Source organism: Lonchura striata, chromosome 16 (genome assembly GCF_046129695.1).
Source record: "Lonchura striata isolate bLonStr1 chromosome 16, bLonStr1.mat, whole genome shotgun sequence".
Classification (NCBI taxonomy): Eukaryota; Metazoa; Chordata; class Aves; order Passeriformes; family Estrildidae; genus Lonchura; species Lonchura striata.
The window spans coordinates 5,901,750-5,917,500 of NC_134618.1; the positions used below are offsets into that span (position 1 = coordinate 5,901,750).

At 36.7% G+C, this 15,751-nt stretch overlaps 1 protein-coding gene across 50 annotated transcripts in view; it reads left to right on the forward strand.

Moving 5' to 3' along the window:
* Positions 1-15,751, forward strand: part of RBFOX1 (RNA binding fox-1 homolog 1) — a 1,167,105-nt gene that overhangs the window by 1,146,109 nt on the left and 5,245 nt on the right. For 11 of the 50 annotated variants that reach the window (XM_077786836.1, XM_031506137.2, XM_031506144.2 and 8 more), the window contains one exon: positions 5,332-5,384. The exons of the other annotated variants lie outside the window; for them this stretch is intronic. In XM_077786836.1, the coding sequence (XP_077642962.1) occupies positions 5,332-5,384 (53 nt within the window). The remainder of the gene's footprint in view (positions 1-5,331; positions 5,385-15,751) is intronic. 50 annotated transcript variants of the gene reach the window in all.

Here is a 15,751-nt window from a genome sequence, read left to right on the forward strand (position 1 = left end):
AGAAATTTGTCTAATTACCTTCCTAATGCACATCAAGTCAAACAAGTTACTGTTAGTGTTGTTGAAGCTTAATACCACATGAATTATTTACAGTTTTATTCTTATTTCTTTTAATATATCATATACGTATGGCTGTGAAGTTGTTTAGTTGTCTTTGTGTTGTGATTCAAATGCTATGGGTATGGTAATGTACTTTGATCTTACAGTAATGGGAATATAAAGCATGATAATAGCAAAATTAACCTTCTAATTATAGTTATTATGCTAATATTAAAAAGTTTAAATCCTTTGATAGCCTTGATATTTAAATTTAGGACACCAGCAGGAGAGAGTTGGGAAGGACTTAATAAAATGATTATAAAGGGGAACTTTGGAAGGAACTTCCCTCCTTCGGTGTTGCAGAAACCATTCAAGGAGCCAGCAGTCAGCTATATTGAAATTCATGGTGAAAAAGCCCTCAACATCAGGGTCCTCACAAGAGCAGCAAAGTCTTAATGTTTAGAACACAAAGGAAATATATAATATCTTTAATAATGAAAAAATATACAGATGTACCACATATAACTCCTGAAAAACCCAGCATGTGATAGTTGGCACAGGATCCTTGGGGAATTCAATTTGGAGCAGCTCCAGGAAGGGAAGTCAATGCTTTTGGTTAAGCTGCATCCATTTTACCAGCTGAGATTCTGACCCCTGAGTTCTAAATACTGGCTTTCTTTGTCAATCCCATGATGGTTCTACCAGAAAAATCAACTGATTAAATATAGTTTAAACCTTCCCAGTGTAACTTCTGTTCAATATTGTGTTTGCCTTCATCCTAAATGTTGATGTTCTAGCGCTGTGCACTGTTTTCAGCAGTTGCTGTATTTTTGGGTGGGAGTCTGAACTTCTGTGTTAGGCAAAATTATTTCTGTCTAGTATTATGAAGTTTGTCAGCAAAGCCCAGAAATTCAAGTCTATGAAACATAATCACTGTATGTTAGTGGATTATAATTTCTTTTACATTTCAAATTTCCTAGAGCCAGTGTGATTAATTTCTTAAAATCCCCTTTGACCTCTAGTATTCCATTTTAAGGAAGCTCTACGCTGCTGAGGAGGAGGGATTGGAAACTTCTGGGAGTCATGGGTGAAGTTAGGTGTGTGCCAAAATGTTGTTCTCAGCTATGTGCTGTGTGAAACAGCGGTGAGAAGTCCTGGTGCCAGCCAGCATTTTAGGCAGACGAGAGGGCACACACAGCACTCACTGGCCCCGTGTGTCCTGCATAGGGTTTTGACCCATCATGAGCTAAATTTATAAATTCCCAGACACCTGGGAGCTCTGTACACCTGAGGCAAGCAGGGCCAGTGACTGCAGGAGAGAAAGGGGTGGGAGGCTGGTGCTTTTGGAGGAGTGGGAGCTAGTTCAGGCACAGAGTGATTCTTCCTTCCCCAGGGTGGGATGACTGCATGGAAACTTTTAGAGGAAGCACTCAGGGTAGCAGTTTATTCTGAACATAGGTTGGAATTGTGTTTCATGATAGTTACATCCCCCAAGTATTAAAAAAAAATGTTTCTGAGACCCATTCTCTGAATCTCTTCCTATCTTCCACTTCCAGGTTCTGAATTTTCCATTAGTAAAGTGGGCAGACCATTTATGGGTCAGGTATTTCTTCACAGAAGTATTTGTTTATATTAGACAGCCATAGAAAGGACAAGGCTCAGGCTCCAGTGATTAAAGAATTTAAACCCCTCAAGATATATATAACATCTATGTTCTATAGTATGACATGTTTTCACCAAACAGTTTCAAGAAGAGAGAAAGAAAGCGTGTAATGTACTGGATATGCAACAGGTCTGCTGGATAGAGCAGGTGCCAAAAGAGAGAGGTTTCTGTCAGATGTGGGGCCTTGGAGGCACACATTTGTTACTGCCAAAGGGACTACAGGGAACGGAGCAGAGGAAATTACAGCATATTCAAACCTTTGAAGATGGTGTGATGCAGGTTCAAAAACTGCCCCAAAGGAAGAAAACACATCTAAATCACTTAATAGTACTTCTGTTGTCTTCCCCTTCTGTTCTTGTATGAATTCAGGATATATATCAAATGTTTAAACATTTTTTTTTTCAAAATTTAAAACCATCTTTATTACCATACTGGTAAAAAATGAGTTAGTTTTCAATTTGCTAGAAGAGATAAAAGTTGATATATGGGCTTGAGAGAAGCAGTAGTATGCAGTGTTTGCCCTTGGGAGGTAGCTGCTGGGATGGAACCCAGCCATTTGGAGTCCCAGCAGCACATTTTCCTGGCCCACACTGTCTGAGAGACATCAGAGAGCTCAGACAGCCAAAAGGTGCCACTCCTGCACTTAAAAGGATTACACTTAGCCCAGGGTATGAGGATCTGGCAGGTTGGATACATCCAACTGTACATTCAGGTCAATGTATTTGTCATGTTAGCCTTTCAGATTTGTTTGTTTTTTGGTTTTTTCTTTTCTATCTCGCAGCCAGTAACAACTTTTAAAAAGTTATGAAAAAAAACCAAGTTTCTTTTGTTTAAATCTGTGTTCTTTTACATCTAAAGTATTAACCAGTGAACAGTAAAAATTTGGTTCTATACTTTCGCTGTTAATACACAAATTAAATCATGAAAGTGATTCTGTATCTTAATTGAGCAGGGCTTATTGTATAATAAAGTTGAGTCCGCTTACAATCCCTGCACCTTTTTGAATCATTAAAAGTGTAGCAGTGACGAGGAACACTAAACCAACCTAAAATGCATTGTGAATTTTCATATCGTCCTTGTGAGGTTTTCAAGCCTTGTGTGCTCGACAGAGTTAGTGCAGAGAATTGTTCTTTAAAGGGAACGCTCCACATCTGCAGGGGACTGGGCAAGGTGAGCTGTCCTTTGCCACCTCTGCTCCACACCTGCTCTAGGACAGAGGGATCTGGTGCCCCACAGAGCAGCTTCACTCCTAAGGACTCCTTTGCAGGCCCTGGGGTTGCCCACACAAAGGATTAACCCTTGCTGTGGTATCTGTGATGCCTCTGCTGAGCAGTTTCCCCTCTGGGTCTATCTAAACAACAGTATGGAATTTAGCTGAATAAATCCTACCACTGTAAGAACATTAAAGGCATCAAAATGCTTAAGAATTTCTGATTCTCAAAAATTTCTAATTTCTAATTGATAAAATAACACCTAATTACTTATAAAATATTGAACTGGTTTATTGGACTCCAGCCTCTAATTTTTACATTCTCACAGTTGCTATGCTGACCAATATGTAACTTCCTCCTTTTAAAAGTTATGTATGGAGTCGTGAAATTAATTTTACAAAAGCAAAATAGTTACATCCTATTAAGCAGTACAACAAGAGATGTTTATAGTAGTTGTTTTTTAAATAGGTATCACTTTGGGTTTATTTTTTAAATTATTTTTTTCCCAGCAATGAGTAAAGATTTGGTAAAAAAAGAGTAAGATTTCAGCACAGTTTAAATAATATTTGTCATTTCAAAGGATTAATTGCATTAGTGTTCTGGGGTCTTCCTGGAGGTACTAACCCAGAATATTACCCTTGCAGATAATTCTGTATTACAACATCTGAAAATAGAGAACCTGTGGCTAAATATTCTACTTTTCTAAACAGAGAGGAACAAAAGGAGCTTCACAGTAAGCACTTTAGAGGCAGTTTTTAAGGAAAAGTGATCTTTTAATTTAGATGAGAGAGCAGTTTAACAACTTCATAGAAATGAGTCAGAATGATTTTCTGTAAAACAGTAGCTGGTAAATCTGCATTGCTACTGGCTCTTTTGGGCAAGCATCTAACCTTTCCTGTCTATAATTATCACAGAGGTGGTAGCAGTAAATACAGTGACAAATTATGCTACCTATGAAATACAGAGTAGCTCTGTATTTATAATGTAAAATTTATCCCCCTTTGGTTTTTTAAATTCATGCCATTAGCATTACTTGTTAGGTAAATCTCATTAGCTGCTGAAACTGTTGCAGATGACAAAATAAAGAGCAAAGCTGTTAATTGAACTTAATGAAGAGTTGAAAATGCAAGAATGTACAGTTTGATCACTAAGCTCATGCTAACAGTGCATTTCTGCTGGGGCAGAGGCAGTGATCTGCTTTTGGCCCTGTGCAATCTGCAGTACAGATTGCAGCTTCCTTGTTTTGATTTGGATTTATTTTTTCCCCCCCATTTTGAATGTGAACCTCTAAGTAGCAAGGTTCACAGATTTCTAAACGAGAATTTCAAATCTCTTGATACATTGGAGGTGAAATAATAGAAATAGCTTTTGTTCCCTTAGGGTTTTTTTGTTCCCCCAGGTTTTGCTGGCCCCGAGGGACGTTTGCTCCTGCGTGGTTGTCAGCAGCATCCTCAGCACTGGTGCCTGCAGAGCTGGTCCAGGCTGCCCTTAGCCTGCATCCCTTGGCTGCTGGTTGTCAGACTGGCTTTAAGGCTGTGCAAAGCTCAGTTCAGGTTTTGTTGTGCTGGGAGGAAACCACACCCGAGTGTTAATCTGCACCCGGGTTTATTAACAGCATAGAAATACCCCGAGGTAGCTGTGTATATGCATATAAAGGAATCATTTGATGTTAATCCCTAAATGTGGTTTCCACTAACCCAGAGCCTGGTTGCCTAGATCTCAGAACGGACAAATCAGGATTTCTGCCACAATGAAGTTTTCTATATTTTGAAATACTAGTGCATTTAGCGTTTCTCTTTTTATGTTACCTGGTTTAAAAAAAGAATTTTGCAAGAGAAGGTTTATATTAAATTACTCATATCTCTAGCTTATTCTCCTAAGATTCTGCAAAAGACTTCTCTATGTATTTGGATGACAGTATATGAGAATATACTATGTCATTTTTTAATAAGTAGCAGAAAATTAATTTTCTGATTGCAGTCATATTAGACATAGAAAAAGCAAAATATTTTAATTTCAATATCCTCCTTTCAGACGCACAAAGTAAATTGCAATTTAATTTCTTTTCAAAAGCGCTTTTTACATATTTTGCAGTAGTGCCCTTTAATATCAATATATTGTTTTATTTTTATTAGACTTCATAAATATATTGACATATCTGTAACACTAAACATGAAGCTTCCAATGCAAGAGTTTGTACATAGTCCATATCCAAATGTCACCATTATTTCATTTAAAAGATCCCAGCATGTCTACCTCATGATCCTTTTAAACTCTATAGTACTCAACACTTTTTCTTGCTACATTCATTAAAATTAAGCACCCTTCCCCTTCCCCATCTGTAAACATCAAGTCAATTGGCAGCTAGCACATTTCCCAGTCAGCAAGCAGTATTGTGAATTTTATCTTCTCTTGCAGAAATCAATTCGTCTTCGTTGCAGCAGATGAAATTTCTTGTAACACCTCTGCAGGTAACAATCATTGATACTTCTTGATGCATCCATCCAGGTCTCAATATCCTTTTTCACATGCTGCATTTAATCGTAAGACAAAGCATAGGAAAGTCCGTAGTGTATAAATCTTGGGAATAGTTTAATGAATTTATAGCTTCAGCCTATAGGTTCTGCCATAGAAAAGCCACTCGGTTATTTGGCTGACTTTGGTGTTTTGTTTCCAGTTTAAGTGTGGTAGTGTGTAAGGATATGTTAAACCTGATAAAAGCTTCAGGACTGGGACTTTGAGAAGTCAAACCAGAGAGAGCTGACGAGAAGAGCCAAGGCTTAGATGTGTGCAGGACATTGTAAGTGCTATAGATGTGACAATTTTCTTTTCAACATTTGGGGGCCAATGGTGCCCACAAGGGTATTGCAGACCCTAAAGCACTCACAAAGTCTATCCTATGGATCAGATAGTGGGAGAGAGGGTCTGTGCCTTCAGAGGATCGCTCTCTAGTAAGTAAAAAGTCTCCATATACTATCATGTTGTAAGCCATGGGTACAGAAGAATGAACAATGTTTTTAAAAGGTTAATTTATATTTTATAAATATATTGAGTATGTCAAGAGGTTTTCTCTCTTTTAAGCAATAGAGTTTGAACAAGCTTAGTCTTAATTCAGGTAAGGATGGTGTTATGTTACTACATAAGAAATCAAAAGGCTAAAATAAATAGTAATGGTGCTGGGGCTTATTCTGCCAATAATGTTGTACAAAAAAATCAAGTTCATAGAAGCTTCTCATGTTGAAGGATGAAAGGGAATATAGTGTGAAATCAAATGTTGGAATTAAGAAGTGTTTGCTGATAGAGTTTTATATTAGCAGAAATAAATGAAAGGTGATGAGATTTTTGTTTATGCCGGGATAATCTACATAGAAACAAATAGAGAACAGTTTTTTATGGAAAAGGTGATCATAGATAAACCCAAAATATGCTAAAATTGTTTTAATCTCTATGCTAGCTGTAGCATTTTTGGTGGTAATCTGAAAAGTTCTTCCATAGTAAAACCTGATTTAACATAGATTTTTCCAAGTCTTTAAATTATAAAGTAAATACATTTTGAGAAACTAACATTTGTCACATTCTTCATATCACTCAACTTGGATTTTGGCTTTGGTTATTTCACTTGAGCTTCCTGCTCAGCTCTTCATTGTAGTGAGCTGTCCTAGGGAGGCTGTTAATTTGTAAATCTAAGCCTTGATAAGTAAGAATAAATATATTTATTTTAGCAATTTTTAAACTTGGAATTCTTGAGTTAGATGTGGGGTCTGTTGGTCCAGTTCTGCAAAGTGAACCTTTCTAAGCAATAATTCTTGTTCTAGTAAAGAAATTTTTCTCTCTCAATTCAGGCACAATTTAAGTGCCCAAGACTTTATTACAGATATTCCATATATGACTTTTTTTAGAATTCCAATTACAAATATAATATTTCTATAAAATATAAATTTCATTTATCAGTGCTTTCAGTGAAGTTTACAAAAAGAAAACGGATCTCTGTGTGTATTTGTTAAAACTTTTCAGTTTACCAGTTGATTACCTATGTTGAATGGATTCAACAAAAAGGTATTTTTGCTAGGCATGGTTTTGAGAATATGATAAACATATCCATCACAGGTGACTATAGTTGATTTTTTTTCACTAAATATGGAAAAGAAAGGTGATGAAAACCTGTACCTGCTATTTCTTATATACCTAAGATTCAGTAATAGAATTTAAATTATTTTTGACTACATAAAAAAGTAATTATCCAGGCCATATTTCTGTGAGTCAAATTGCTGAAGTTGAATTTGGTCTTTTGGATTTGTAAGTTGACTTCCAACTATTTTTATTATCTCATATTTTGTGTTTTAATACATGGAGCAAACATAGAGATACTTTGAGAACCAAAACTAACCTTCCTATGGTTTTTCAGATGCATGCAAAAACCTGCAATATGATTTTTATAGTGCTTTTTTAGTGCTCCTAAGCTTAATGACAGTAATTCTACTGTGTTCGTAAAGTTGATATCAAGTGAAGATACTTATAAAAATGCTCAATGTTTGAAATGTGAGTATTTGTATGTTTGCATTGCCTCCCTGTAAAGAATGGGTGCATTTGTGGATTACAAATGGTAATATATAACAAATAAAGCTTTGGTTGGAATTTGATCATCAATTGGAAATGGGAGAACTTGGGTGGTTCTGCTGGTAATATTCACTCTTTTCTTCTCAATCCTTCATCATTCCTGCCAGAGGATACTTAGCCCTCAGCCACATGGTATCCTTTTGTATTTGGAATAAAGTAATCTTCATTTTTATTTGGAACAAAATAATCTTTTTTTATTTGGGAATAAAGTAATCTTGAGTAGATCAATGTGTTAATGAGAGATTTGTGTCCATAAACACATCTCTATTTGTGTATCTCTGTCTGTCCTTGAATGCACATTACAGAAGGGAAACCTCCTCAGATATCTGACAGAGGGATCCTTCCATGGGAAATTTAAAAGCATTTCACTCTTCATTGCATCCAGTGCATTCTGAGGCTAAAAATAATTACTGTTCAGAAGAGAAGTTCTGCACTTCTGGGATAGATCTTCTCTGGCAGACATGATTAAAGGGTTTGCAGGCAGATCTGAACTAGAACAGAGACAGGGAAACTCTAAAAAACTCCTCTTGGTTTGATGATGGAATTTTAACAAGGATCTCTGAGGACCTTTCTTTAGCAAATTCCTGACTATAGCTGCACTAGGGGAGAATTAGTCCTGAGGTTTTTGTCTGATGGGGACAATGGGCATCTGCCCTGTCAGTCTCTGGATAAATCAAAATGAGACCCAGAATAAACCTATGGCTTATTTACATGTTGGTTGCAAAACATTGTTCATTTTGCAGCTTTAGCATTCTTAGTGGGTTTTTCAAATCAGTGCTCAATCTATTTTTTTTTTCTCTTTTAGGTTTTGTAACATCAAATTCATAGTTTGTAAAGAAAAAACATTTTTGTGGGTTTTTTTTGCAAGTACTTTCTCAGATGTACCTGCAAATGATATTTTATATTTTTTTGTGTAAAAATGGGACAGGGTTATTATTTTATTTTTATATTATCTCTCTCTCTTCTTCCAGTTTTTAACTGTTATTCAACCTTTATGTGGAAGCAAAAAAAAATTTCCAGTGCTGATGCATGATTGGTATTATTTTTCTCCCAAGTGTATTTGCAGTTTATGATTTTGAAATAACAGAGAGAAAGGCAAGGGTGTATATAAAGCTGAATTTGGAATGAAGTATGGTGGAAGTGGATATAACACCTGTCCAATTGTGACTGTATTTATTTACATTTTTGAGCAGAATCAGTCCCAGGAGGAAGGATTCTCTCTCTCTCTGTGTGTGTGTGTGCATGCAAGCAAAGGAAATGCTTTATAAAGCTTTAAAAGCTGACAGTCATAAATTAAGTTATTGACCTCCATTTGGAGAAAGATACAGTCTCCAAAATAGATTAAACATTTTGAAAGGTTTAACTTCATAACTCCAGGAAAGATGTTGAATAAAAGCAAGCAGCTTCAATAAGCAAACCATGGGGTTTGTGCTATTGAAATATTTGAAGAGAATATTGGCCATTTTTAACAAATGCAATTGCTCCAGTCATTGCAATTTTCCTGTATACTATCATTAACCTGCCAGCACTAACACTGCCACAAATTTAATTCATTGAGCAATACCAAATATGGAAATACTGATTTAAAAGAAATTCATATTTGATAAAGTGCTTAGAATGGCTGCAGTGCCTGTTGTGGCAAACCTACCTGTGCCAAGGGAGGTACGTGAATAATTTCAGCTGGTCAAAATTTTGCCGTATGAGCTTGCATACATCTCACTGAGCTGTTCATGTGTCTGGTAGGAGATAGTGATTAGATCATACTCTTACAAAGGAATTTGAAAGAGTCCAATCCAAACTCTTTGGAAGAATGCAGCTTCAGAGGTGTTTCCTTCAGCCTGTTCCAATTGCTGTGAAGACATATGCTCAGTTAAGAGAGGTTCTTCCCTTTCACTATTGCTGCCAATGGGTTTGACTTCATTTCATGAAGCAGTTTGGGAAAATAACCATTTTCTGTGAGATGCTTGCTTTTATTATTATTATGCTATGCTCTTCTGCTAATCAAATAAAAAATGAAGATGAAGGAGCACCTGTATGGTCTTTGTGCTAGTATTTATTTAAGGCTGTACTGCTGTTCTCTGTGAAAAATAGCAGATAGTGAAGTTTTTGCTCTGGAAAGACTAGGAAATGTTGCACTAATGCACAAAATTAAACTTCTTCTATAAATTCAAGTGTCCTTTATGTTGGCAGTTTAAACTTGCATTTACTGCTGCTATAAATAGTTGCTTATATGGAATTCCATTTGTCACAGCTTTTACTGCTCTGCGTAGTTGCGTGCTGAAGATGTTCAGCTATTGGAGCAGTTGATAAAAATCAGTAAACACTTTGATTATGCTCTGTTCTCCTTTCATGGGGTTTGATTAATTCCTTTTTGTCACCCAGTGGAGCCCTGGCTGGCGTGGCTGTCATTATCTGTGTGCCAGCCTGCCTGCCCGTGCTCGCGGCTCCAGGTCAGTTCGCATGGCTGCTCAAATGTGACAACACGACAAGATTAAGGAAAGCTGAGGTCCTGTCATTTGTAAATGGAGGATTTGCCATGTGAAGCTCCTTTGATAACAGAAATAGTGAATAATCTGTGTCTGTTCTCAACAAGTGCCTATAGGCACGTGTGCATCTCCTGTGCTGGTTTTTTAATGAAGCAATTAGATTGGTTTTTCTCTGGTGGGCTAAAAATAGAGCACATGAAAGATGATTTGTGTGTGTGCATGTATGGATGCCTGTATACAAGTCCATTAAATGAGCAAGGATTCAGATTTAATATCTTGAGATTATCATATTGCAAATAAGCATAAAATTATGCTATGGTTGCAGAACTTTATATGTGATCACAAAAGACTGCTTTAAAATTTTATAAATAATGTACCCTGTATATTTATTATTGCACTAGGTAAGACTTCTTCAAGCTTAATTGCCCCTAAATATAACAGCAATAGTAGTAAGAAAATGTTTTACAGACCTAAGAAATGCTTTTGTGTCATTGGAAAAGAGTTGGGTTTAGGTATCACCTGATGGCAAGCCCCAGATTCCCCAGTGGCTTTTTTAAACAACGTTTAAATAAAATCTAAGTTCCTTGGATAGAAGCTACAGAGGATGGGGTGATGCATAGAATTATATTTGGTGAATCCACACAGCAGGACTGAAACTGAATAAAAGTTTTTAAGCTGAGATCTGTGCCTAGGATTGCTCCAGTTTGCAGTTATCCAGCATCAGCTCAGGAAAGTCACCTGTGCTGCTGTTTGTTACCCTTCTATGTTTCTGTAAATTAACCAGTATCAATCATGTTCATTTAAATGTTTTAGAAGATGGCAGCTCAGCTTTGGCTGGCTGCAAACATCTCACAAATTTTAAAAGATACAGGCTAGCAAACAGAAGCAAAATTAAAACCACATCTGAGCATCAGTGAAGCTGCTGCAAAACATGCCTGTCAATTAGCAAGGAAATTAACTGGCCAAACTGAGATGTGACATACATAAGTAAACAACCACGAATTGGAAATTCATCTCTACAGAAAAGTCTGCATAGGCTTCTCTACTTTCTCCTTTCCCCAGCTTGCAGGAGAAAGTAAACAGTGCTTTTAATATTTCATCAATGGCATAATTATGAACATCTTTTCATGGAAACCTTTCATTATTGCCCTCTACCCGTGGTAGACCCTGGTCAAGTTTCTTATTTTGAGAAAACCTAGCAATGTGTTAGTACTGTAGTGATAGGAGCTCCCCTATGGCTCTGCAGGCACCAGGAGCTCAGCCCCGCAGCACACCTTGAAGTTTCACTCTTTATTGTGCTGCCTGTCACTTCCCAATTCTTTCTCTGCTCCACATCACAAATCTGTAGCACATTACAGGTCATGGAAGAGGAAGATGCTATGAATAAAGCATGTGATGGTCCTCTCTTGTACAGTAACCTCAGTGTTTGATAGCGTGCATCCAACCCTTGGCAAGGAGAATTTTCGCATTCTTAGCCTTTCCAATCAAGGAAAATGCCTGGAAATTGTTTTCATCAGCAGATTTCTGTTTCCTTCATCTTAAGTAAAAACTTCAGAGGAATCTTTGTCCATTTCCATCTGAGGTAGAGAGAGAGACCTGTTGGTGATTCAGATGCCTGAAATGCCCACAGTCCCTTGGTGTTAATATCTAAAATGAAGTTAAAGTTAAATTAATTAGTTGGTTGCAAGCAGACACTATCCCACTGCAGTGGGATGAATTTTAGGTTAAAGGGCTATCCCTGCTACACAGGTTTGACCCATTGAGCCCAAAATACTGCTCAGCAGTGTGGTGTGTGACTGGTGTGCACAGGGAGGAGCTGTGGTGCAGGTGTCATCTCTCTTGGAATCATTGTAGTTCTGTGGCCAAGAGGAAGAGCACCAAGTTAATTATTTAATAATTTCTATATTTATGTGGTATTAAGGCCAGGTAACCCTTGCTTTCCTTGTATTCCTTCCAGATGCAATTTTATTACTTGATTATTCAATTGCAATAAAGAGTGGATAATATTGGGGAAAAGTTAGAAAGATGAACTTCCCAGTAGTACACAGGCTTTGCTTGTAATGGGGCTGAGGTCAGAGTTAGATTGATCTGAAGTAGTGATCAAGTTTTAACTTCTCTCTTTATACTTCTTAAGCAGGTTCATAATTTTCTGTAGTTCCTCCACTGATGTGTAGACTTGAAAAAATAGATGGCAATCGAATGATAACTAAAATACCTGTATCAAATTCTTTAAAATTCTCCTTCTTTACTTCTCAAATCACTTCAGGAAAATATGTTAACTTGGCTTATACTTTTTGTGGTGAATTTTTCCTTATTAGTTCTGCCATTAATCACTATAGTGTGTGTGTGTTATTTAGGAGCTTCTAAATCTCCAGTATTGGAGCTCCACTGTCTGTCCCAGATGTGTATGAAAATGCAGCCATACTATTAAAGAATTTAAAATCATAAAATGGCACTTATGATCAAAGAGGCACAGAATTCCCTAATTTTTAGAGACTTCAACAACACCTACTACTAATTACTTAGAAAGATACTCCCTTTCAAATGCCCTGATAAACTAAATCCCACAATTTCCCTTTATAAATTTTTTAATGGTTCAGTGAACAACAAATAGTCCTTTTATGTAGTATTTTAGCATTTTTAACCCTCTGCTGAAAATTATTGAAGAGATTAAGGTATAGCATAAGTAAAGAACATGCCATCTATTGGTGGATAGCTTATGGCTAATTTATGGAAGTTAGCATGGCTACACCGGGGTTTTTGCTCAGTTATTTCCCAGGAAGTTGTTTGTCCAGCTATTTAAGAGCCAGTGGCAGTATGTTAACAAAATGCTAGCAAACATATTTTTTCCATGATGTCCTGAATGCTTGTCCTAGATATAGTGGAAAATAGAGGAGCATACCTTGTTCTAGTTAGTGATGCATTAAAATTGTTCATCAGCTGTGTTCTGAGACAAGAATTTGTGCATATTGCTTGGGATACATTGTTTTATCATCCTGTAAAATACACAGAGGAGGGCATCGACTATTAATTTATTCACAGCTTTACCATTGGCACGTCCTAAATTTTAGTAAGTTGTTTACCTAGAATGATAATTTACAGTGTAAATTATCACAAAGCATTTAAATGCCACTAATTGTCATGAGAAGTAAGCACGCTGGCACAGCAGTGAGTAAGTGAAGCAATGTGTGTGGGACTGAAGCAGCTTACTGATTTGCAGTGTGACAATACAGTTTAAATCCTTCTTCCTATTTTCAGCCTGGAAATCAGAATCTATTCTGCTAACCTTCTGAGCTTCTAAATTTGGTGTCATGCAAGGGCGTGTTTAAAAATTAGCATTTAAAAAGAAACCCACTTGCTTTAAGTTTAAGCTGACACTGTTCCTTTCCTCTGTGGAAATGAAATTTATTAATCATAATAAAACCATCATATTCTGAAGGTAGAGGTCACCCTGAGGAGAAAAAAAAAAAAAAAGTCTATTCATCACAGAGGAATTTCAATGCATCTTTTGCCCAGATAATATCTGAGCATGTGTTCTTTCCCCTTTGGAAATATTTTCATCCATGTTTGTGCTTACATATGTCAAGTGTATTCAGGAGAGTGCAAAAATGAAAAATGTGCAGTTTAATTTTATATATTTTCTTTTACAGAAGATTTGGAAGGATTCATTTTACATTTTATTTTGTATTTACATTGGACACATTTAAGTGGAATTTCAATATCCTGTAAAAGAAAAACAAGTGTTTGTTATTTTAACAAGAATATAAGCATCACTAATTCTGCAATAGCATTTCTATATTAATAACACAGTAAAAGCTTTAGCATTATCATAATATAAATATAAACCATTCTTTTTGAGGAGCAAGGATTAACTTTGGTCACAGTTCTCACATTAGGATTTCTTCACATCTCTTGTTTTAAGAAAAGAGACATAGTTTATACAGAAGGATGAAAAAAGCAATGCAAAACACTGACAATAAGTCATCACTGCTTTGGAAAAAGGGTAATAAAAATGTACTCAGAAGTCAATACCAGGTTGAAACAATCATATTTTCATGCTTGAAATTGCTTAATGTGTGTGTTTATCCATATTTTCCCACCAGTTGTCAAGATTTCTGTTGAATATTGATATAATATGATTAGCAACATGGTATATTGCATCAGTGTTGTAAACTTGCCAGTTACTTCAGTAGATGGCTTCAATGTATTGATAATTTAATACAGCCTGAGCCCTGGGTATCCAGGCTTGGTCCTTCCTTAAGGGAGGCCCTTGCATTTGGGCCACTTGGTGCCATCCTAGGTGACCTGTTGGACTTTGCTTGTGAGGCACTGGGACACAGCCAGGGATCCTGCAGGAATGGGAGGTAGGATGGAGGCACAATGCAGCCCTACCACTGGACCAAAATTAATGTATTTTTTACAGATATAGATTTGCAGCCCTTGCTCCGCATTGCAGCAATACCAGATAATCAGGACAAAAAGCCCCCAAAGGAAATATACAAATTCTCATTGACATAAAAATAATAATCATGGCATTAAGGCGTGTAAAATAATAATGCAATTCCTCTTTCATATTACTAAGGACATGAGGGAAACATGTCTACATTTAAATTAATTAATTTCCCTTTCTAGATATTTTCTTACTATTGGGATGAAATTTGGCTGGAAAGAGTTAAAATTATAATGACATTCAAAATTCTCAGACTTTAAAAGTTGGCATAGAGCCGTAATGTCTTTTTCCCTTCAGTGTAGTGAAAAAGACACAAGGAATTCTCTTACTGAGAATTTCAAATCCCCAGATAGTGTTTGCATCCTAATGTGGAGGGTTCCAAGGCTGAGGTTTGTGGAAGTTCTTCCTACCAGAGAGGCTCCAGAGTGTGGGATCAGTGTCCATCCTGCTTGGAGAGCTCTCAAACTGCTTTTCCAGCTCAGAGAACCACCAAGTCCTCTACCCAGCACAGACTGATGTGAGCTACTTTCCTTCCCTTGCTTTTCCAGTAGGAATTGCCCACTTCCTTTGTTGGGTAATTGCTAAAGATAGGTATACTTGGATACCAAGTATTTAAGTAGAATTGATAGAGAAATTGAATCCCTTACTCATCAATACTTTGGAAGCAAAAGAGGAACTAATGTATTTTATACAAGTCTTTTACACATATTTTCCTGAGTTTCACACCAGGTCTTAAGGAAAGCAATTGCCTAATACTGCTAGCCCTGGAATTTCATGTATCCCTCTTGATAGCAATGAAGACTTCTCTACTCAAATCTAAAGCAAACACAGCTCTGGGGTGAGATACAGAGCTCAGGCTCATGAACTTGGAGTGCTTAAATAAATTAATTTATTTTAATGTATTATCCCTTCATAGGAATTTGGATTTACTAAGCAAACAGGGCAGTACAACTGAAGGCATTCAGCTACAATGGATGCACTTTGAAGTGTAACAGGCTTTAGAATGCTTTATAATAACTTAGATACTCTTACATTTACTGAAAATGCTGCACTCCTGCTGGGGAAAAAAAAAGTCTAATTCACAATGCTGAATGTAAACAACTGTACACTTGGAAGTTTGTACTTACTGAACTGTTTTCTACTTTTTTGTTTTTTTCCATCAAGATGTGTGGTTATGTATTCTTGGAAAAGAGAAAGTGTTTGATTTCTGTGAGTGTGTGGCCCCGTGTTTGTGCAGAGAGTCAGCGACAGGGATGTTCAGTCTCTCTTTTCCATGCTGAACACT